The sequence below is a fragment of the Gigantopelta aegis genome, chromosome 4, assembly GCF_016097555.1.
Source record: "Gigantopelta aegis isolate Gae_Host chromosome 4, Gae_host_genome, whole genome shotgun sequence".
Taxonomy (NCBI): domain Eukaryota; kingdom Metazoa; phylum Mollusca; class Gastropoda; order Neomphalida; family Peltospiridae; genus Gigantopelta; species Gigantopelta aegis.
This window is the reverse complement of record NC_054702.1, coordinates 90,488,645-90,511,973: the sequence shown is the minus strand read 5'-3', so window position 1 is coordinate 90,511,973 and position 23,329 is coordinate 90,488,645. Positions and strand designations below refer to the sequence as shown.

Below are 23,329 nucleotides of genomic sequence, written 5' to 3'. Positions count from 1 at the left end.
TGTTAGTTCATGTTAATCATCTGTTTGTACATCAATGTACGAGTGTGTACATTCTTTGGTAACAGTCTTGTAATGGGTACCGGCCTCAGTGGCACAGTGGTTAAGCCATCGGACTACAGGCTGGTAGGTACAGGGTTCCTTCTCATCAGATCGCTGCAACAAATGTTTTATTTAATGACACACTCAACACATTGTATTTACGGTTATATGGCGTCAGACATATGGTTAAGGACCACACAGATATTGAGAGAGGAAACCTGCTGTCGCCACTTCATGGGCTATTCTTTTCGATTAGCAGCAAGGGATCTTTTTTTATATGCACCATCCCATAGACAGGGTAGTACATACCACAACCTTTGATATACCAGTCGTGGTGCACTGGCTGGAATGAGAAATAGCCCAATGGGCCCATCGACGGGGATCGATCCCACACTGATCGCGTACCAAGCAAGCGCTGTACCACTGGGCTACGCTGCAACAATCATAGTTTTGCAATAAGAAATGCTTAAGTGTTAATTCATGTTAACCATCTGTTTGTACCTCAATGTACTGGTGTGTAAATTCTTTGGTAACAGTCTTGTAATGGGGCACAAACATCTCAATGCAAGTTACTCTGAGAATTTAAAGCTATTGTTTTAATGCATGAACAAAACATGGGTTATACAAAACTAGACTTGTGCGAGTGTCAGACAAATGGAAGTATCATTGTCACCATTTTTTGTTTCTAACTCAATATCTTGGCACATCAATTCTTAAATAACAAGTTATTTTCTGTCTGTAACTTTATTGTATTGGTAGATCAGTTTGACAACCTTAACAAAAAGTGAACATTTTATAACTAACATACAGAAAAAGTCAATAAATCTTTGATACCATTAGTGTAACAGTGGAAGCTAATAATGTATTAGCAGGTCAATTTGTTGATGCCTTTGACTTAACAATAGAAGTTACGTAACTCATGTATTGCAGGTTAATTCATTTGTTGCACTTGATGCCCTTGGTGCCCAATGTAAGTTTTATAACTGATGTACTGGCAAGTCAATATTTTATACTTACAGTGAGGTCTTCAATTAGAATGTTCTTGTCAGGCTCCTCGGTCTGTAGCCACTGCTCCCTGTAATGCTTCAAGAACAGGTTGATAGCACGGTGCCTGAAAAGAAAAACAGATAAACATACATTACCATAGACTTCATTGGATTTTGTTTTAGTGCTTGATACCTTTTAATTTAGTGTCTGAATCTAGAACAAACAAAATGTCTTTAAACAATTTACTGTAACTGCACAAACCTTTTTGTCAAAAACACATACCTGGGTAAAGAGTAGAGTGGAATCATTCTGAAGCAAGCCATGACAGCTCTCTTCCTCTGTGATGAGATTACCTTCTTCCATACACTTTTAGAGATTGCCAGTGGATGTTCAACCTAGTCAAAATCAGACAAATTGATCTTTGTATTTCACTTGTCAGCAACCTCCTTGCAGATGTTATATATACAGATAAAAATATTAAACAAAAACTATATATGTGTTCCTTTATTACTATGATTTAAAACAAAGGCATAAAGCATATCCATATTCAAAATCTAAGTATATTATGAACTTTAAATGAGAAACAAAGATGTTCTATATTTATCAATATTTAATATGTGCCAAAATATATTAATAGCAGTATGAGATGCTCACCTGATGGCAATTTCGAGCCTGCCTACATCAATTTTAAACCAGAACTGACTTATTAATTTTCAGTATGTCATCATATCTTGTGGCAAGACTTCCTAAACTCTCTTCTCACAACAAATGTTTTTGTTTTAAATGTTAAGTTTTATCTCTACAAGTACATGCAAGGGGTTCTGATTATGCATAAAATAACAAATCAAAGTTTTTAATGTAATTGTTTTCTCAAGTGAAAAAAAAAGAAGTTTTCTATGTGACACAGAACCCCATGACATAGATTTATTTGGCCAACATTTCTACTAATGTATACACATTTCATAAAAGTTATTAACATGTATACATGGTAATAAGTTATGAACATACACAGACGTTTTGTTGAAGCTATCTATGCACAAAGAGATTTTGATTTTACAAAGATTGAAAGTTATGCATAAATTGAGTTTACCAAGTGTAGACCATGCATGACTTTGGCCATGGAGATGATCCGGTCAATGATCTTGCTTTGGCTGAGCTGACTCTGCCCAGACATCTTGGTGTCTCCAATCTTGCGGTACAGTACTTTCTGCCATTGGGTTGCCTCATCAATGACCTGACAAAAGTATAAACACAAAGCCATGCAGCAACTACAATTTATCGTTTGTCTTTAACATTATATAGAAACAGGACAAAGCCATGTTACCATCATTTATATCTTCAAAACTTAGTTATCAAAGCACTTTTTTCACTTTGTTACTACTAACATGGGTACTATAAATCAATGTAAAATCACAACTTAAAAGTTAATTCTGAAACATTATGGCTTTATTAACAAAGTTGATAGGTTAATCATTGAGGTTAAAGAAACAATTACTGTAACACTGGTGCAGTAAAGCAGCATTTTATTCAGAATTACTGGCTGAGTTTTATTAAAGTCTGCTAAATGTCTGACTCACCTGTTCCACTGTTTCAAGGCTTTGGAGAAGGAACTCTTCAATGTCTCCTTCTGGGTCCTTCTAAGGCAATAAAAAATTAGAAAAGGGCAAAGATGAACGATACCATGCATCATCACACCATGCACTAACACTGGTTAGGCATTCTGTCAGTGTCAAAACAAGTGAATAATTCAAACCAGATCAAGGATCATTTGTATAATCAATGTAAAGGATACAGTAGAAAAAGTAGAAAATATTGTGTATAAACAATAGAAAAGGCATGATAGAAATGTAGACAACAGCAGAGTATAGACATAAAAAGAAGAGAAAAAGGACACAGAAAGAAAGAAACACAGAAAGGACATTATGAAAAGAACAGTAATTAAGGACTGTAGACAACAGAAAGAACATGAGTTAGAGAGAAAAAATGTGTGGACTTGAGAAAGGACATTATGAACAATAGTACTGTCACTGTAGAGACCAGAAATGACAGGAATACAGAATGGATAGTACAGTAATTATAAAGAAGCCAGTCGAAATGATAAGAGGTGAAATGATCCATAGTAGGCCTAAGTAAATAAAACATGAATGACACCTAATTGAGACAATACAAATAACAAAGTGATTTTGTAATCATGTTAAAGTAGTAGATAGAGAATACTACCAGTGAATAAGTGGCTGTTAGATACCATTTATCATTTTGTTATAGAGCAATCAGTTTCAGGTAACATAGTATTCAATTTCAATAATGTTTATTTCATTGGATGATATGGCTGTGGCAACCAGGTCATCATAATGGAGTAACCAATCATAAGTGTCAAAGTGATCTCCAACATAACATACTGGAAACCAAAATATTCTCTCACATGGATGTAAAAACAAATACCTTCTACACTCAGTTTGTACAGAGATACAATACTGAATATGCAGATAAAACTGTTTTATTCATTATACCTCAGTACATGAGATACCTATGGGATATTTTCTGTTAACCACAATTTGAGCTACACCTTCAGAGAAGTCATGACCTCTGATCCACTGATCAATGGTACAACACACTGTATGGTATGAGGGTATGCAAATTTTATGCACATTGTTCCTTTGATGCATTTGAACCAAAAATACTTCTGGTAATTTCATATAATTAATCACATAATTTAACAACATACATGTTTGAACAATTTTGTTTAGCCTTGAATACATTAATTTTATAATATAGTTTGTGTAAACTTCATTGGAAAATGTGTGGCATTGGAATGCAAAGTTTCATTGATAAATCAGGTGACCACCAATCAACATCATTCTGCTGAACATGTCACAGTTGTCTTAGATCTGTACATTCTCATGTTTATCTAATTTATTTATTGTCCAATTTTTATTCTATAATTTTGATGCATAGAATATGTAAAAAATTGCAAGAGTAGAAAATACAATGTAACATAGATATACAAAATATAAATAAATAAATAAATAAATAAATAAATAAAAAAAAAAAAACAAAAAACAAAACAAGATGAGACAGACAATGTTTAAAAACAATTGTCATATGAAACAAAATGAGGATTGTACAAAATAAAAAAAACTATTATAAGCATGTACTTTGCATTAAAAAGATAAGACAGTGAAGATTAGGATATTCCCTTTCTATGCACATGAAAGACCTTTTTTCAATATGCATAGGTATGTGCAGGTGCTGGTTTTAAAATTCCACAAGAATGTATTATTATAAACCAAATGACTGGCATGCTTGACAGTTCACAGCAGACTGTTCAGGTCAACCACGCAATGTAACACACTCATACACAATAAAACCAAATGGTGCATATCAAAATAAAACAATAAGAAACATGATTTGGATCACATCTAACTATGCAGGTCAACCACGCATTATAATCCACTTACAAAGAATGTACAATTTTATAAATGCAACAAAACAAACAAAATAAACTTAAATAATAACCATTTAATGTGTAACTGGCAGAACAAAATTACACAGATTATCAAATTAGTTTTTGTCTGATTGCTTTAAGTGTTATGTTCAGGAATTTTAATGAACTCCCCAAAGTCAACATAAAAATTATGCCGATAGGGGTACTTCTCTTTTGAAAATGCCCGCTATCATTACATTTTTCAGTCTTTCATTAATTATTTAATTAACTGAAGTGTACCATACATATTGCATTTGCAAAAGAAAAAGTAAAACCACTCAGTGCATGTGCTTGCATTTAAGAAGGTAAATCAAGGTAGGTTAAGGAAAACATTGTTGAACACATCAAATACCAGAAGTCTTTCAAAAGTAATTTTGCATGCAACAAATGTTTTTATTATTTAAGATGTAAAAAAATAAAAATATTTATATTAACTTTATTGCACAGCCAGATATCTGTATACAATTAACAACTGTACTTTAGCCTAAGATACAACAGTGTATAGATAATAGAAGTCTTTTTTGTGAATTACAAAATACTTATATAAACTTAGCTTCCTACAAAATACTGTTTATGTCAATAAATTATGGTGCATAATATATATTTAATGAAGGCAGAAAAGTTCTTATTCATCTAGGTCAAAGCATCACAAAGGTAACATATTTTTGTTTTATAATGCTGAATTGCATATTATGCATATTATTAATCTTGGTCAAAGCATTAGAATGGTATAATTTTTGTTTCATGTTATGCCAAATTGCATATTATGCATTTTACAAGTATTCAAACATTATCATTCTTAAGATGAACAACAGAGCATTATACAGAACCCAGTGACTAGTTATCTTTAATTTCCAACTGTCTATACCTGAATGAGTTTTTGTTTTGCCTGCTGCAATAACTCCTGTTCACGACCAGTGAAAAACGATAACCCCACTGGAACCAGTCTCTTAAGACAGGCCACATTCAAGCTGTTGTGAGGCTCCAACCGGCTCTTCCTTTCTCGTTTCTTCAAACCTGGCTGACGTTTAACATTTGTGGCTGTGTCTTGCGTCCCATCCATCTTAGCAACAGAAAGGTGTTTTGTTTGGCTGGGCATAATCAGTGCCATATTGTCTATTTCATTGTGTGCAACAAAGTTCTGCTCTTCTCGCATAAACATCTGCAATGGATTTATTTTGTAAAAAAGAGCATAAAATCTTTATCTATAAAATTATTTATATATTGAATTCAACAAATGTACATTTATAAGTATGTCTCATATATTATTTCAGTTTTGTTACATATAATCTTGTACACAATAAACTAATGCAATACACAAGAAACAAAAAATATATATACGACATTCTGTAATTAATAATGAGTTGAAATAATGTTATAACTATGTTATAATATTACACATTCTCACAATACTCAATTTTTTATTTTTTTTACTATATACACGTATAAAACTACTTTTTTTATTACTCTCTCATCTCTAAGTTACTTTTCTTATTTAGCTTCTTTTTTTTTCAATATGCTACAAAAATTAATAAATAAAAAATTGGAGTCTACTTTTAAAAATGGTCTAATTAATATTTTAAACTCACAAGAGATCTTGACCAGATGGAGAAAATTTCTGCCACACAGCTGAAGAGTTCCTCACATTCAGCAGTTGGAAATTTCAGCCAATGAGATCTGTGCAGATCCACGTATTTGATCAGCAGTGGGTAGAAAGCATACATGTCTCGTGTCAGGATGTTGTATTTCTGAAATATATACATATACATATTTATACTTAGATTCACTCTTAACAAAATGATCAAAACCATAACCTAATGTGTTAATGTTCCAAATTTGTACAAAATGCAGTTGCAAATGAAATATTTTAAGACAGAAGACCAGTCAAAACTAAGGTCTACATTTGCTAACATTTATTACTAATAGTAATAGCTAAATTTAATTCTGATAGGTCTTTTTGGAATTTATTTATTTTCAAAATCATTAATGTAAGACTAAATATTATTTTTGTCAAGATAAGGTTTTCTCATGCAATGGATAATACACAATTACAGAGCACATAATATTGCACTGCATGACAGCTAAATTTAACATGTACCTCTTGAACTGTGGCTTCCATATCTGAAGAATCAGAAACGATTCGCTTTTCAATGCTCAGTCTCTTTTCCAAGTACTCAACATTTGTAGCTGCTTCTCTCAGTTTCTGAGCAATGGGCAAGAAGTGATCTTTTATCATGTTAGGGGTGGAGTTGGCAATAATTGGCTGTGTCCGTGCTAAACAAAGAAATCGCAAAGTCAGTGCTAATTATTTACTCTGCTAAATAATGTAATTAAAGTAAACATGGTCACTATTGATAAATATAGATGTTAAGATTTCAGATGTATCCATGGATACATACATGAATTAATGGACCGATAATCAGACTGCTAGAAGGATGCACATACCAAAGGTATGGACAACTCTAACACCATAAATGCCCTCTTCACAATTTTGTGATTCATAACAAAATACATACTAGCTCATGGCTCAAACTTAAGAATTTGCAATTTTGAGCTTCTCTACGGCAACTGTTTTCAAAGTGACTTTTACAGAAAATAAACATAACTGAAAGATTATTTTGCTGTATGAAGTTTATTTCAAATGTGCAAAATTGTGTACACATTTTGGTATATACATTTTATCATCTTTGAGGTGCTTTACAGACAGTAGTAATGTCTACCCTCCTCCCAGCAATTGTATCACAGTGATGGCAATGTATGTCTGTACCTACAATAAGGATTAATTTGTACAACAAATGATCTATTTAGAGCTTTCCAGGTAAGTATGGTAAGCTCACGAACTCATACAATTTAAACAACATGTAAAGGCCTAAATATCTAAGTTTGTAAATGTCTACATAGCACTAACAAAAGGATAACAATATTACCAGCAATTCTGTTCATCCATGGAGCATCATCTGTTCCAATGTTGTTGCCTATCAGACTCAGTACATTGCCCAGCACTCCATTCATCTGTTCAGCTGTCACTGCAGAGAGCTTTGTGCTTCTAAACACAAAACAGATTACATTTATTATAATTCTGTTTTTCATCTTATTTGCTATACAATCAGTTGATAATTTGCAACAACAGTTTAAAACAGTTAGTGTCTCCAATTTTTAAGAAATTGCTTAGGTTTATTTGTTTTTAGTATGCAGGTTATATCTAAATTTAACACATTTAATTAAAGGTAACAGATTTAACTACAAAGTGTTCTAAATGTATCCAAAAGATGTGTGCATTGGGGTTTTGGTGGGGTTTTAAACAAATATGATTGGAAGCCATTTAACCCAAAATAAATTCATAAATTTTAAAAATAATAAAACTTCATTATATGTTAGTATCTCTGCAAATTCTGTTGATTGTTCATTGAAGAACATTTTAAAATTACAGTTTAAATCACTTCAATTATACTGTTTAAACAAACTTAACATATGGCTACAAAAGATAAATGAACATGGAATGTAGATTGAAGGTGTACATGGAATACAAAGTAAACTAAAGTTTAAAAACATTTGACATAAAAGATAGACAACAACAAATCAAAACATTACTAAGATAATAGATCTACTTACTCATCTGGCTTCAAATTATCTGGTCTGCAATTCAGCCAGAATGGAAGGTAACTAAAAACATAGAAAACAGTATTTTAATGCAACAGCAAAGACAGGTTATCTTTGCAAAAAAAAGCAACTTTATTAATGTATATCAAGATTTACAGTAATGTTAACATTTCATTTGTGGGAAAATATTTGCCGTTATTAATTCCATATATTACACAATTTTTGTCTTTTTATTACAATACAAAGCCTTCTTTTGGTCAAGCCATTGAAATGTATTTGTTATTTATTGCAACATATAAAAACAAACATTTTATGATAATAATGTCTCACCATTGCAATATCTATATAAGCAGGATACTTGTTAATGTTATAGATTTAAAACTGTACTAAACTCAGTAAATATCTACTGAGACAACAAGAATTCCACAGACTTAAATGTCTCACCTGCCACAAATTGTTTCAGAAATAATATGTGATGTAATATTCATGATTAATCTAATTCTTCAAACTAAACAAAACATTAATTATCAATTATTTTAACATTCATTAAGATGCAGTGATAAACCATGTTTCATTGATCTAGGAGTTATAATTTGAAATGCAATAAATGTTGAGCTAAATACAAAGACTGATGCCAAAGCAACAAAAGACTGATGCCAACAGAACATTAAGGAGAGTGATTAACTTCTCCCCTAACTTAGACACTGGCATAGGAAGTGGGGGGGCAATGGGGGGGGGGGGCATGTGCCCCCCCCCCACTTTGTGGGAGCAGCGATGTTTTTTTATATATTTATACATCTATTTATATATATATGTATATGTGTGTGTGTGTGTGTGTGTGTGTGTGTGTGTGTGCCTCCAAACTTTTTGGCACCTTCCTACGACCATGTTAGATTATGGGAAGCCAGTTAAGATATTACCATATTGATCCCATATAAATTCACATGCTAAAGGGAGCTAAAAATTACTCTCCTTGATCTAGTCTCAGTGGAGTGATGAGGAGTGAGAGTGATAGCTCCCCTTAAATAGCAAGGTGCGATGTTTACCTGCAGAGCATTGGCAGAGTGACTTCAATGACATGGGAAGCCTCTTTGTACTTGCCACCCGACAGGGACAGCTCTCCTATCTCTGCTACTATCTTCTCCAGTGTCGGCAAGTTCTGTGCCAGTTGATCCATCACCTCTGAAATAAACAGAACACTGACATATAAAACAAATATTTAAAAACTGTTTATACTATGTTCTTCATTGTCAATACTTTGAAAATTAGGTGCCCACAAAAACAGTCTGCTTGATTAAAACAAAAGTTGAACCATATCATATAAATAATTAATTTTGTCAGAGGTATAGTCAAAATCTGGGTGTTCACAGCATGAACAGCCCATTAGAATATGTTCCACAGCATGTGTACAAACAATGATACTCACCCTATGACATACATACAGAGTAACATAATCATGCCTCATGATTTGTGTGTTATAGCAATGGCTGGGTGTTTTCCAGATTTTGGGTATTATGTAAGAATAGAGTACCTTTAGCCACAATGCAATTTTATCCAGAATACCTTGCCTAACATATATGAATCATAAAGCATGAGTAGGGGCCCTGATGATCAATTTAACATACATCACACATGCTATTAATACATGCCAGGAACTGAAATCAGCCAATGTGTTCTCAATGGTCTTTATTTTACTTATACTGTTGGGGAAGTCTTCAACATTTCACAGAATACATCTATCAGTTTCAATGCATGCATATAATGGGGAACCAGTTAACTGAACAGCAACAAAAGCAAATAAATATTTGACTGTTTTATAAATTCAATTTTGAATATAATATGTGTGAAACTTTGGTCATTAAGCAGGTAACACAATGTCTTGTCTGACATGACCAGGCAACCATTAAATGCACACCCTGCAATACAAAACCAGTGTTAAAATTATCAAATGCTGTTTAATAACTCCTACCTTGAGCCTCTAACGAGTGTTCAGATATTTTCCCTTCTAGACCAAACAGTATGGAATTCTTATTGTACTTGTTGAGTTCTGGCTCCAGAAAAGCCACAGGGAAACAATTTGCAAAGGATCCAATACACTCCCCAAGAGCCGGTCGATGTCTGTACCAAAAACAAGGTAAATTAAATTGTTTAATAAATTTTTACTTAAAAGAAAAAAACAGATGATTTTTTAATTTAATAAATAAAAAATTACTCAACTGAACAATAAACAGTAAATAAATATCTGTAATCAGTAACAAACAATAAACTTAGTCTAATTTTCTAAATAAATTTCCTGTAGGAATAGAAGACAATGATATAAATAGTGCATTCATTAATAAGTGGGAAACAGTTACCAACTTGCCAATTACTAATCCTCAGCAAAACAATGTCAATCTCTGAACTTGTAAAATCTTTAAAAGCCTCTGTCTTTGTGTTACCAAGCAAACCCTAACATTCAAAGGCAATGAACACCTGACAAAAGGAAACATTTATTGGTTTAGTAGGATCTATGTATAAAGTGCCAGAATAAAAGGGAATAACTTACTTAAGACTAGTGTAGATGTCATTGTACAACACCACTGCCAGTTCCTTACTTTCAAAATCTTTTTTACTTTGCAAAGTTGTTTTATAGATATTAACATTTCAATAAATATCTAAATCTCTGTCATACACAAGCCACACTCATGTGACCAATGTCATTGCAATCTGCAAAAAAGGTAACTAACTGCATACAAAATGAACAAAACAATACAAAATAATTAAAATAAAAAGATAGCTATACACTATTAATGTTTTTGTTAACTGTCCTTAAAGATGCCAAAATCATATGACAGGTTCTGCAAAATGCATTGATGTTGTTCAGTCTTTAAAAAAAATTATAAATTTTTCCTAGTAAATCAAATCTGAAACATCTGAAATACAGAATGGATTTGAAATAACCAATGCATACTCTATCCCTATATACATGTATATAGACCACAAAAGCTGGTATTCAAAATATAAAATATATTTTTCCAACACTAAATTCTTAAAACTTTGAAGGCTGACCTTTAAAGGTAAACTAAAAAGTTTGTTTATTTAATGGTACTACGATTAATTAATCATAAGCTACTGGATGTCAATCATTTGGTAATTCTAACATGAGAAAGCCCTCTATATTTGTCTGTTAACAGCAAGGGATCTTTTATATGCATTTTCCCAAAGACAGGACAGCACATTTCATGGTCTTTGATATACCAGTCATGGGGCACTGGTTGGGATGGGAAAAAACAGAGTGGGTCTGCTGAGGAGGTTCAATCCTAAGACACAAACACCTAACAGGAGTGCTCTACCAACTAAACCAAATCCTGCACCTCAAAGTACACCGAATGCGCTCTCTATCAAAAACTTTAAAATGTATAAAGTATATATAAAGATATTAAAATAAAATGCACACAGAAACAGATATAGATGCATGCAATATGTAGATAGAATAATATCAGCTATTTGGTGTTAGTAAGTTATAAAAACCTGTAACAAATCGGATAGGAGAAAACAATGTGCCAAAACAACAAAACTCAAGCAGCACTCTGATAAAAAAAATAAAAAAGCTTTACATTAAAGAGCCATTTCCACAAACTGGCTGTATATATTATGTCAATATATATCATTAACTGCATACTGATACTATTAACTTAAGTTAAATTCACTCAAAACACAAAACCAGAAAAACTTATTAAAAATTATTGATAGCAAATAACTAAACTTCGAAAGCAGACTTCTCAGGGAATCATATATTGTGGACAAAGATAAGTAATTTAGTTAAAAACAAAACTCTCAATATCAATCCATGCTTCATGTACCTTGCTAGCTCGTCTGTAATTGTTTCCCTAATCCACGGTGAGTTAGAAAGAGAAAATGTATTAAAACTCAAACTTAATATTGGAAAAATACATCAATTTAAGTGAAACTCAAGCATCCAAACACAGATTGCAGGTGAAGAAATATATATTATGTAAATAAGTTCCACTCGATAAATATTAGGTTTTTGCATGTGAAGAAAGATATGAAAAGATTTCATAATGGATTTTTGCAAGTAAAGAAAAGATAATTATAATATTTGTTAAAAGTACTTAGGTTTTTTAGCTCCATACAACCAGCTATGCATAAATATAAAAACATTGGCACGATAACTTTCTGTGATGACTATTATATCAGTTCTAACTCATTATGTTTAGCAATTGGTACATGTATCAGTCACAAGAGAAAAACATTACACATCAGTTTTATAAAAATAAAATTTAATAGGCTACTTTAACTATATTTTTTTCTCCATTAGTTGACTGAATACAACATTTCTAAAATTCTTTCTAAAGAGAAGTATTTTTAAAAATTGTTTTTAAATGAAGACAATTTAAAATAATTATCATAAACAAAATCTGTTTGAGTGCATTGTTTTAATTAAGTAACACATTAACCAGTGATAAGCTTGAAGAAACATATTAGCATTTACAAATGAATATACATGTATACATATTAGTTATTTACATTTAACTGAAAAAACCAACAACAATAGAAACTGCTATAATTCAAGACAGAAACTATCAGTTTAAACTGTTTAGGCATTGTATAACTCTTTTGTGCTTATTATACTGTTATTGTTTTATGGTGCTGATACAAAAATATTTCAAGACAAAGAAATATATACTTATCACTTTGGGGGGAAATAAATATTTTGATTTTGAATTAACATTTCTTACCTCTGAACAAATGCTGAGCTGTTTGTGCCTAGAGTGTACAGGGCATTAAGTATTCGGTAACAGGCAAGTTGTACCTCCCCAACTGCAAAAACAAATATTTAATAACTTGTATATACATAGAAATAGTGAATACATGTATTTAAATTAAAATGAAATTATTCCGCCATAATTCATAAATATTTTCACAAAACACTGTTTTGAACTAGTTAGACAGAAATACATTATTATTAAACATATATATCACATTGAGTCCTGGTACAATTTTTTTTTATAACTTTGGTGTCAAATTAACCCCATAATTTAAAATCTTGCCCACTTGAAAAGAAGTCCTGAAATGGAAAAAAATAGTATGGTACTGAAAATTGTCACCAGCCTATCACACACTGCAACGCCACATAAAATAAAACATGGTGTCAGACAATAAATGCATTCCAATGAAAAATGTGTGTTGTCTACTGACATGAGCAGGAGTTTACTCTCAAAAATACAAATTGTTATCAATCTAACCCAAAAGATCTGTTCCAAAGTTGTTTGCACCAAGATGGTCGTAGGTTGCAGAGAGGACCGGCAGCAGCACCATGTGGACGTAATCGAGACTGGTGGCGCCCCGGGTGATGGTTCCCTTCACGTGACTGAACCGGCCCTTCTGCAGGTTGTCCATCACCTGCGCCAGGTCATCAGCAGCATTGTTAAAGAATGGCAGAATGGACGATCGGACAAACTCAGGACTGTTCTTCACCACAGATCTGAAACACAGATAAGTTATGTATATTCAAAAAGACAAGAAATGCAAAATATTGGTGTAGTGACATTTTAGCCAAATGTTATAGTCAGGTCCCATTTCCCCAAAAGGTGGAAGGTGCGAGCATTTTTTTAGGATTTGGTCCAGCATAGATTTTTAGCATAATTTGGGGGTGCTGAATACAAAAAAGTACGTTGGCCTTCTGACAAATTACGTTTAATGGGTCAAAATGGCCAAAAACAAAATGGCCACCAAATGGTCACTAAAAATTATAAAATTTGGCATCAAAGTGTTATTAACAGCATTATTTGGTGTTATAAACAGCAGCCAGTGTTAACATATACTACTCAAATAAACTGAACAAAATAGTTGTGTATGCGAGATGATAAACCAAGATGGCCGCCAATTTATAAGTGTTAATATCAAGGAATTTAATTTGTCAAAACATGGTCTGTATGGGTATGAATAAAACAACTTTACATTGAATTTATTATAGCAAACACGATGAGAGGAATCATTCTATATATATCACCAATGACCAAATAATACATGCAAAGAAAAACTGAAACAGGAAGAAAAATCAGACAGCTTCGGAATGCTAAGTAAAGGGAAAATCTATCAGCATTTTATTTTATTGGCGAGCATTCATGCAACTTGAAATGATACTTTTGTCACATCTGCAGAGATCTGTACAGGGCAATCGTGCTTTCTTACATTTGCATTTCAATGTTCTGCATCCTGTGTGACATTGACAGGAAATCATCTCAAGATAAGCTTGAGGAATTGGATCATTTTTCATTAGAACAGGCATTGGTCATCCACAAGAGTCCATCCCATTGATAAAGGTGTTGGGAGATCTGGAATGAGCTTGTGAGCTTGCATCCATACCATTGCCTGGTAGAGAGCTTGTGTTATATGAAACACACAGGCATCACTTGTGGGTGGCATATGTTCAGGGCCTTTCAATTTCCCAAACAGAACTGTTCGTGCTTTGTCAACGGTGTCAACAGTCTGATCATACAGTTTACAAATGAATTGCTCAGCATTTTTCTGTGTGTCTTCAGTAAGCACCCCCTTCCCGAGTCCTTCTAACAAAACAGCATTCTCTTTAAACACTTTGAATGCAGATTTCTTTGAAATCCCATAGAAATATGAAATGGTATCACTTCCTGTCAGAGCATGAAAAGCAAGCAAATTGTGACGACATTCTGGTGATGTGAGGTTTGTTTGCAATACTGTGTTTACCAGAATATTCTTTGGCTTTTGTCCTGTTCCAGCAATCATCCAAATTATAGCTTTGATGTTTGGCAAATGAAAAAGCAGAAGCAACAGGACATCTGTGTCACAATAGTATTGCAGTTGGATGTCTTCGAACAGTGTATTGCGGAAGCACTATTCGGGTATCGGCTTCCTCATGTTGAGCCTTTAATTGGTCTACATCCAAATCGTTGTTATTTGTCACCACTTTATCTTCATCGGTGAAACCACCACCAACTACAACTGTTTTGTCCTTGGGTGAAAGTCTGATCAACTCTTCTGAGAGGAAGTTTGCTAAATCAGATTTGTTTTCTGTTATAGCTAAAAAATATTAGCCAGTTCTGTGGCAATGGTACTTCTCTGTTTTCAATTCTTCTCCTTACAGGATGATGCGTCTTCGTGCGTTTAGTTCTTGTAGTTGATTTGATGGACAGAGGTCTGTAACGATCAAAAACAACATCTACCCTTTCATAATGGAGTGCTTTTTGCAAAATAACAGAAACAAACATGTTGGCATATTCCCCAAATGTTTTGATATCCTTAGTTTTCAGACTTTGCACCAATGCCTGACCATCTACAATTAAGCAGACTTGCCAAGTAATTTCACAGGCACACCCACGTCCACGCCTTTTATCAGTTCATCAGTCAAAACTGCTTTGTTTCCTGCTTTAATGCTCCCATTTGTTTCGAAAATGGCTATTGGTACAGGAAGCAACTCATGCTTCATGATCAGTGAAATGTTTACTTCCCGTCCCGCTTTGTAGGCTGTGACCAATCGAACTAGTATGTTTCTGTCAGCCCAAAGTATTTTGTTCTTTTCAACTATAGACTTTGTTGGTTTTTCGATGCAGTACAGGGAAGCAAATGTAGGAGGATTGTTTTTCTTCAAACTTTCACGCAGTGGAACTTTTGGAACTTTCTCATTATTTGTTTGTAGCCTGTCTTTGACAAATTGCTGCAACTGTCCAAGTTGTTTGGCAGATAACAGAGACGTCTGAATGACATCAGTTGCTATATCCTTTGTGACAGGATTGACCAAGACATCTGTCCGAGAGTTTGGACCCATCACTTCATACCTTTTCATAACTTTGACAATTGATGTTTCCGATTTGTAATCCACGCATTGTCGACTTTTTGTAACCTCTTTGTGTGTCAAAATATCATCTGGGTTAACATTGTACATAATCCTGGTCAGAAGGCTAATGTGCGATCGCAAGTTGTAAGATAACGACCATCTACACAGGGCAGTGTTAGTTCTTGTTATGCCAATGATGCCTCCACCTTTCTTCCCTGTTGCATTCAGCCATTCTTGGCTTTGGTCTGGGTCGACTTGATTGAATTTTACTTTGGACCTTTTGACAACAAAATTACCCCGTTTGAATTCTTCAAGGATCTCCTGCGGTAATTGATGAGCATCAGCAAGATAGACAGTACCCCATCTGGTGTAGTTGATGTGATCGTATCTATGAAACCATGGCAACATGCACCGAAATGTATACAGATACAGATCCCAGATCCCATCCCTTTCTGCCCTTGTAAACATGAGAAGTACTGAAACCATATCAAGATATGTCAACCAAAATTTGAAATTTGCATTCTGGTTAACCTCAAACTCGTTGAAGTAACCCCTGAAAGCATCATTCTGCAATGTGGAAATAAGAGCATTCATATGATTGTCATCATGTTTTATTTCCATCAATGTTTGGTGAAGCTTAATGTCTTTCTCTTGTATGAAATGCATTAACTGCAGAAAGATAAAACTCCAGAGAGCTTGAGATGTTAATTTATGAGCTCTTATCATTCCTCTACTATAGTTTTTCCCTGTCAATACTTGATCAGCGGCTACAGGACCAAGCAGATCAGATTCTACCCATATTTCATGTAAACCCGACCCTTTCATGAGATCACCAATAACTTTCAAATAGTTCATTGTGATGTGTGACCCTCCCATTCTTGGTATTAGGTTCTCTTTGTATTCAGGTACTGCCCATTTCAAATCCATAAGTTTGAAGTATAGTGCCTGATCAACAGTAATGACTGTATATTTTTGTTATAATTTCTCAGACACATGCATACACCTCTGCACAACAGTGTTCAATGTATCAATATCATGAGCTGGAGCTTGAATAATGGGCATATACCCGATGTTAGTTAATTCGGGATCAGCTGTACTGATTGACTGATTGAAAGCTGACCAAGATGGAGAGCAATCTTTGTCACTTCGACTGAAGTGAAAAGCCAGATCAGTGGCTCTAGCATGTCTTGCGGAATCTGTTTCAGATTCAGTAGACAAAAACACATTTTCGTCTACAATGTTTGGAAAAATGGGTGTTGTTTTGCCTTTGATGATACCAGCAGGTACTATTTTATCCATTAAGTCTGGAACTTTAAAAGTTTCTCTCCCAGTAACGAGATTTCATCCAATTTCAAACAGTGATCTTGTCCTCGCTGCCATGCAGCTACTTGTGTGGCATGGAACGTGTTCAACCCATCTAGAGTAGAATCTCTGATGTCAATGTTATCTGCTGTGAAGTGTGTAAAAGTATTTTTGGATAGATTAGCTGGCGCAAAGTATCCAGTCATTGGATCCATCGATTCTAGTGTTTTTTCTGCCAGTGCTGTGTCAAGTTTCAATGTGTCCTTGTAACTCAATGTGTGTCCAGCACTGTGAAACAGATTTACTAACTGTTTTGATCTGGTTACTTGGTGCAAAGTGCAAGCAAGCCCAATATGTTTCGGTGTCCATTTTTTACCATCACTCACACCGTAAACAATGTCCTGAGCAACGCTTAGTATTTTGGATTGTTTATCACACACAGGTTCATCATAATCACATTCAGCATCTACATTTAGTAGTTGCTGACCTCCATACAGCAAGTTCAGAAACATATAAAGACTTGCTGGTACACAGTGTATCGCATCATCTTCGCTGATATTGAGGCCTGCATGTCCTTTCTTTGAAAGCAAATCTTTTTGCATTTTGAGAGCTACATTTACCAAGGAAATGAAATTACTGTCCATTGATTCATATTTTGGCATTGTTAGCTCTTCGTCTTGATCATATTTCCTTTCATGATGAACATCACCAATTATGTTATGAACACAAGCATGTGGAATAAGAAACACCTCCCTTTCAGGATTTTCTCTGTGTAGAGGACTGACAAACTCAAAGTGATAATGAAGTTTATTCTGTAAGGTTTCTTTGAATGACGATTTTCTAGACAAGTATGAAGATGGTATTACAGAAGATGTTTCTTCCACGAGTATAGTGTACCGATGCCATACATCAGATAGTTGCAGGATTTGTGATTATGTTGCTGCATACTCTAGTTCTCGGGTCAGAAATATCATCGCAAGATCAGTACTTTTTCTTTCTGCTTTGCATTTTTGTGCTCCATACTGAAATGTGTTTATACATTTTTTATGGTATTTTCCTTCAACTGCAATCAGATCATTTACACTTGATAGTCGCACACACATTTTGTTGTCAAATTTAGCATCATGTAAAATCCTATCACTAACTTGAAATGTTGCGACATTAAATAGTTTACCCATGGTACTGTGTTGGCAGAACATACACAAATCCCAGTTGACAGGCTTCGTCGATTTCCTCAAAGAGTATGGTGATGGCCCTACAGTGCATTCTGGTGCTGATGGAAGTGATGATGCAGGTGATGTTGAAATGGGAACATTGCTTCTCAAACGCTTGGTTTCTTTTTTAAACTTTGATTCTAGTGTTCGTATATATTTCCGGTGTGTGGATAGAGAGTAGCATTTCCTGTGACACATAATACTAACTCCTGGTTCGAGCTTCTCAATTCGATCTATTGCATCATATTTGATACATCTCTGAAACTCTTTCTGATTCGAGCATGCTCTTTGAGAGTATCAATACTTTGAACTTTTTTTCTTTCAAGGACATCAGCTTTAGTCTCTTGACAAATAATACACATATCTGAGCTGTCCTGGTGACGTCGTTTCAGACTGTTGCTGGACTCCGTACTCAGATTAAAAATAATATTAATCGAAAGAAAAGTGTACACAATGTCAGTAGTGGATAATTTAAAAAAAAAGGAAAAAAAAAAAAGACCGTAGCAACTAACTTAACCCCACCTATTCTTCACCCTCACATCCTAAAAGGTTACACACCAAGAAAAACAACAAATATATTTTAATAAAGTTCTACTATAAGATTATTGCTTGATGCATTTAAAACAGACTTATCTTGTTACTTTAACATTTACCTGTTGAACAATTTACAGCGCAAAAGCCAAAACAGCCGCACTGAACGGCCGGAGCACTTGTTCAACAAACCCTATGAAAACACAGAATTTTTCTCAAACGAAGACGAGTTATCTGCGTTCTTCCTTAAAATATGTTCTAATATAATAAAGATATGGTTTATATTAATAATATTAACTCAGTACCAACTATTTCTATACAATTATTTTTATTTCATTTCTCAAATTTTGCAGGTGTCCTCCATCTTTGAAATTTCGGAGCAGACTGGCCATTTTCGTTGCTCTAATCTTTGGTACTAAAAGTCTCACGTACATTATTATAATTAGAAAAGACAAATGCCCTTTCTCAGAATACATTATGTTAATAATTTAATTGAAGTTTTAGCAACTACACTGGTGTTTGTTACGCTGTGGTATGTGTTTTGGTGTATTATTATACTTGGCTACAATGTATTTTTGATACAATCCTATTTCCGTAGATGGTCAATTTGTTTTGGTAATTTTGACCCTCAAAACGTCATTTTTGAGATGGCTAACATAATTTTTCGGATTCAGCATACCCAAATTAGGTTAGAAAAGTATGTGGGATATAATCCTAAAGAAATGCTCGCACATCGATAAATAAGCATCTTTCTGAGAAATGGGACCAGACTATTAATGATAAACACTGCATCAGTGTAAAAAACAAAACTTAAAGAGGTATCCCTATACAAATTAGAAGAATTAATACCAAAATTTGAGTCCCGCAAATTTTATTTATCAGATTAATGATATATACTGACACACAATGAAAACGCAAAAACAACTTTTCATTGCAAATAATTACAAACTATTAATGAATTGATGGATAATGTAACATGACATTAATGACTGGTATTCATGAGATACATTCACATGGAAACATGGCCAGTTATCATCAGTAATCGAAAAGTTCAACCCCCCCCCACCCCATATCAAGTCAGTATCTGGTGTGTCCATCATTGGCCCGTGAGCATGTGTGAAGACGACGGGGAAAGGATTGGCACAAACATCTCAAATAAGCCACAGGAATATTCCTCCACTCCTCCTGCAATGCCTGTGCAAGCTCAGTGACATTATGCGGTGGTAGCTGGTGGTGACGTACACAACGTCCTAACTCATCCCACATGTGTTCAATTGGGTTCAAATCCGGTGAAACGGTGGGCCAGTTCATAATGGTGATACCGGCTGGTTGCAGGAATGCCTGGGTAATTCTTGCAGTATGTGGACGGGCATTGTCTTGTTGAAACAGAAGGGGACCTCCTGGTCTTCGGTGACGGTGCAAAAGTGGCTGGAAAACTGGTCTTAGAATAAGGTCAACATAACGCAGGGCTGTAAGGGCATTGTGGACAATGATGAGATCACTCCTGAAATCACAGTTGATTGCCCCCCCCCCCATAACATCAGACAACCGCCGCCAAACCGATCACGTTCCCTCACACATCCGTCAGTGTACCGTTCATGGAGTCTCCTGTACACACCTGGTCTTCCATCAGCAAAGGAGACAGAGAAACGGGACTCATCTGAGAAAACAATGCTCCGGTAAAAGGCTGGTGGATGATTACCATTCTGGAGAGCAAACTGCAGTCTCGCAGCACGATGTCGCGGTGTCATGATGTTACCGTAGTATGGGCGTCTGCATCTGAGTCCAGCCATTCTGAGTCGACGGATGACCGTCATCGGATAGGATATGCCTTCCATGACATCCTATCATGTTGCTTGCTGTCATCGTCGTAGTTCTGAACCAGTCACGGTGGTGGTGTCGTCGAATCTGCCGATCTTGGCATGGGGTCATAACGGGATGTTGACCAGGTCGAGGTCAATCACGGACACTCCCAGTCTGTTGATGATGTTCAACAAGTCGTCCAATAGTTGATGAATGGACTCTGAAGGTCCTAGCAACGTGGCTTTGCGAAGTCCCCCCTTGAACCATGCCCAACACTCGCTCCCTTTGTTCTTCTCTGAATCGTCGCATTCTTAATGTGACGAGGAATATGACACTGTTACGTGACTTTTATGTGTCCACATACTGGCATTTCACGTGCATTGCATCCAGCATGATTGAGCATGTAATAAACGCATTTCACACCATTTTGTGTGTTTCTGCTATTGTATGTGTACCGAGAACAAAACCAGGATTAAAACCAAGACAAAAGTACCAATCAATGGCTTCCTCTCATAAATTGTTATTTTAAGTCCAATAAATATATTTTTAATTAATCACAACAAAATATTGAAAAATATCTGTTTTGCGTTTTGTGTGTCAGTATATAATCAGTTGTGCTGAGTGTTTACCAAGGTGGCCACACCAACATATGATCGGGCATCACATGACATTACATGGCAATTACCAGGATGAAAATTGGGTAAATAATAAAACCTAACTTTCATCTTGATGGACTAGAAATAAAGCAGTGTACAGCATTTAAATAGCTGTCACAAAATGTTTAAGGATTCATAATATGGATGTTTGTTTTTGGTATTTTTACAATTCTAAAGGAGACATAACCTGAAAGACCATAAATTGCATCTTGTGGTGATCCGTGGTTAAAGTAAATACAAACCTGAAGTCAACTGCCTGCACCAGAACTCTCAGACAACGTACTGAGATGTTCACATTGTGACCAAACGCTGTAATCTTTGACCTCAGAACTTGGGCAAGCTTACAGAACAAACTGAAAACATCAAACAAAAACCAGGTAAAATAAATGCATCACTTATAAAATGGTACTTTTACTCACAAAATAGATAACAAGTTAATCATGTGGAATTATGATGATACTTTGTCAAAATCTTTATAATTGATTTTAACACTCATTTTTAACTACATTGTGATCATGTATGCCACTGTATTGTACATGAGTATTTTCTGATTTGTTACCTCGTAAGTGAAAGGATGTATATTATATATGTTCACTGATTTTTGTAACCATGTCACTTTTATGTCTAAACAGTCTTTGATGTCTATTTTGTACAAATATAATTCAAGATGCAATAACATTTTTTAAAAGATCATCTTCAACTGTAAGAAAAAAAAAACTTACTTGGCTGTCATTTCTTTCTCTTTGACAGAGGCAATCCCTGATGTGCTGTGTGGCGTGTTTGGAGAGGAAATGAAGTAAATCCGGTGAGCACGGAAATATCGTTCAACAAAAGGCAGCACCACCTAATAGACATATTAAACAAATGAGGTTTTATTACAAAAGGTATGCACTCTTAACAATTCTGACTGGGAAAGATTATCAAGTCATGATTATATAATATAGAAATAATAAAATATTCTAAAATGTTACAATAATTGTTATTTTCAGTAACACATTGTATAAAAAAAATCATATGACTTAAAACAAACAACAAAATTTAAAAAAGCCTGGGATCCTTTGCTCTTTTGGTATAATCTAGCAGAATTTAGGTTGAACATAGCATTTGTATCCAGTTTTATTTGTTTAGAATTAATAACAGCATAATATGCTTTTAATAAAGAAAGAAATGTTTTATTTTACAATGCACTCAACACATTTTAGTTACAGTTATATGGCGTCAGACATATGGTTAAGGACCACACAGATATTGATAGAGGAAACCCACTGTCACCACTTCATGGGCTACTCTTTTCGATTAGCAGCAAGGGATCTTTTATATGTACCATCCCACAGAGAGGGTAGTACATACCACAGCCTTTGATATACTAGTTGTGGTGCACTGGCTGGAAGGAGAAATAGCCCAATGGGCCCACTGACGGTGATCAATCCCAGACCGACCACACATCGAGCGAGTGCTTTACCTCTGGGCTACGTCCCGCCCGTGCTTTTAATAACTTCACATAACTGCTATTATGTATTCATAGAATATTCATAGTTTTACCTTTCCAAAGAACTTGACATCCTCTGTAGTTTGTGTGTAACTCTCTCTCCTACTGTATTTTTTGCTGGCTCGAGATAAACTCATGTTCACTGAAGCCTTGTCTAGAAAGTCTAACAGTTTCTCTAGTAAGCTGTATGCAAATCTGCGTTCCGTCGCAGACACACCCACTGCACTTTCACCCGATGCCCCGCTGTGCCTAGAATGAGATTCACGTCTGCGATCCATGCCCATGTCACCACTAATGACGTGAAGTGCAGAAAGAACACCAAGGATGAACCAAGAGAAAGAAAGAAGAAAAACAAAACAACAGAGTTAAGCAAGCAACCATCACCAACAGAAATACTGAAATGAAACTGAT

General features: G+C 34.8%; 1 protein-coding gene across 5 annotated transcripts in view; it reads right to left on the bottom strand.

Moving 5' to 3' along the window:
* LOC121371392 (ryanodine receptor-like) overlaps nt 1–23,329 on the bottom strand; it is a 129,535-nt gene that overhangs the window by 43,065 nt on the left and 63,141 nt on the right. For 2 of the 5 annotated variants that reach the window (XM_041497254.1, XM_041497256.1), the window contains 17 exons: nt 22,972–23,209; nt 22,152–22,273; nt 21,672–21,782; nt 13,357–13,595; nt 12,850–12,931; nt 11,953–11,979; nt 10,080–10,228; nt 9,157–9,292; nt 8,123–8,173; nt 7,438–7,556; nt 6,609–6,784; nt 6,100–6,258; nt 5,379–5,672; nt 2,604–2,663; nt 2,117–2,260; nt 1,309–1,421; nt 1,057–1,150 (listed from right to left, as the gene is read on the bottom strand). In XM_041497254.1, the coding sequence (XP_041353188.1) occupies nt 1,057–1,150; nt 1,309–1,421; nt 2,117–2,260; nt 2,604–2,663; nt 5,379–5,672; nt 6,100–6,258; nt 6,609–6,784; nt 7,438–7,556; nt 8,123–8,173; nt 9,157–9,292; nt 10,080–10,228; nt 11,953–11,979; nt 12,850–12,931; nt 13,357–13,595; nt 21,672–21,782; nt 22,152–22,273; nt 22,972–23,209 (2,314 nt within the window). Of the gene's footprint in view, nt 1–1,056; nt 1,151–1,308; nt 1,422–2,116; nt 2,261–2,603; nt 2,664–5,378; nt 5,673–6,099; nt 6,259–6,608; nt 6,785–7,437; nt 7,557–8,122; nt 8,174–9,156; nt 9,293–10,079; nt 10,229–11,952; nt 11,980–12,222; nt 12,250–12,849; nt 12,932–13,356; nt 13,596–21,671; nt 21,783–22,151; nt 22,274–22,971; nt 23,210–23,329 lie in introns of all 5 variants that reach the window. The other 3 variants (XM_041497252.1, XM_041497253.1, XM_041497255.1) reach the window with 3 other exon arrangements.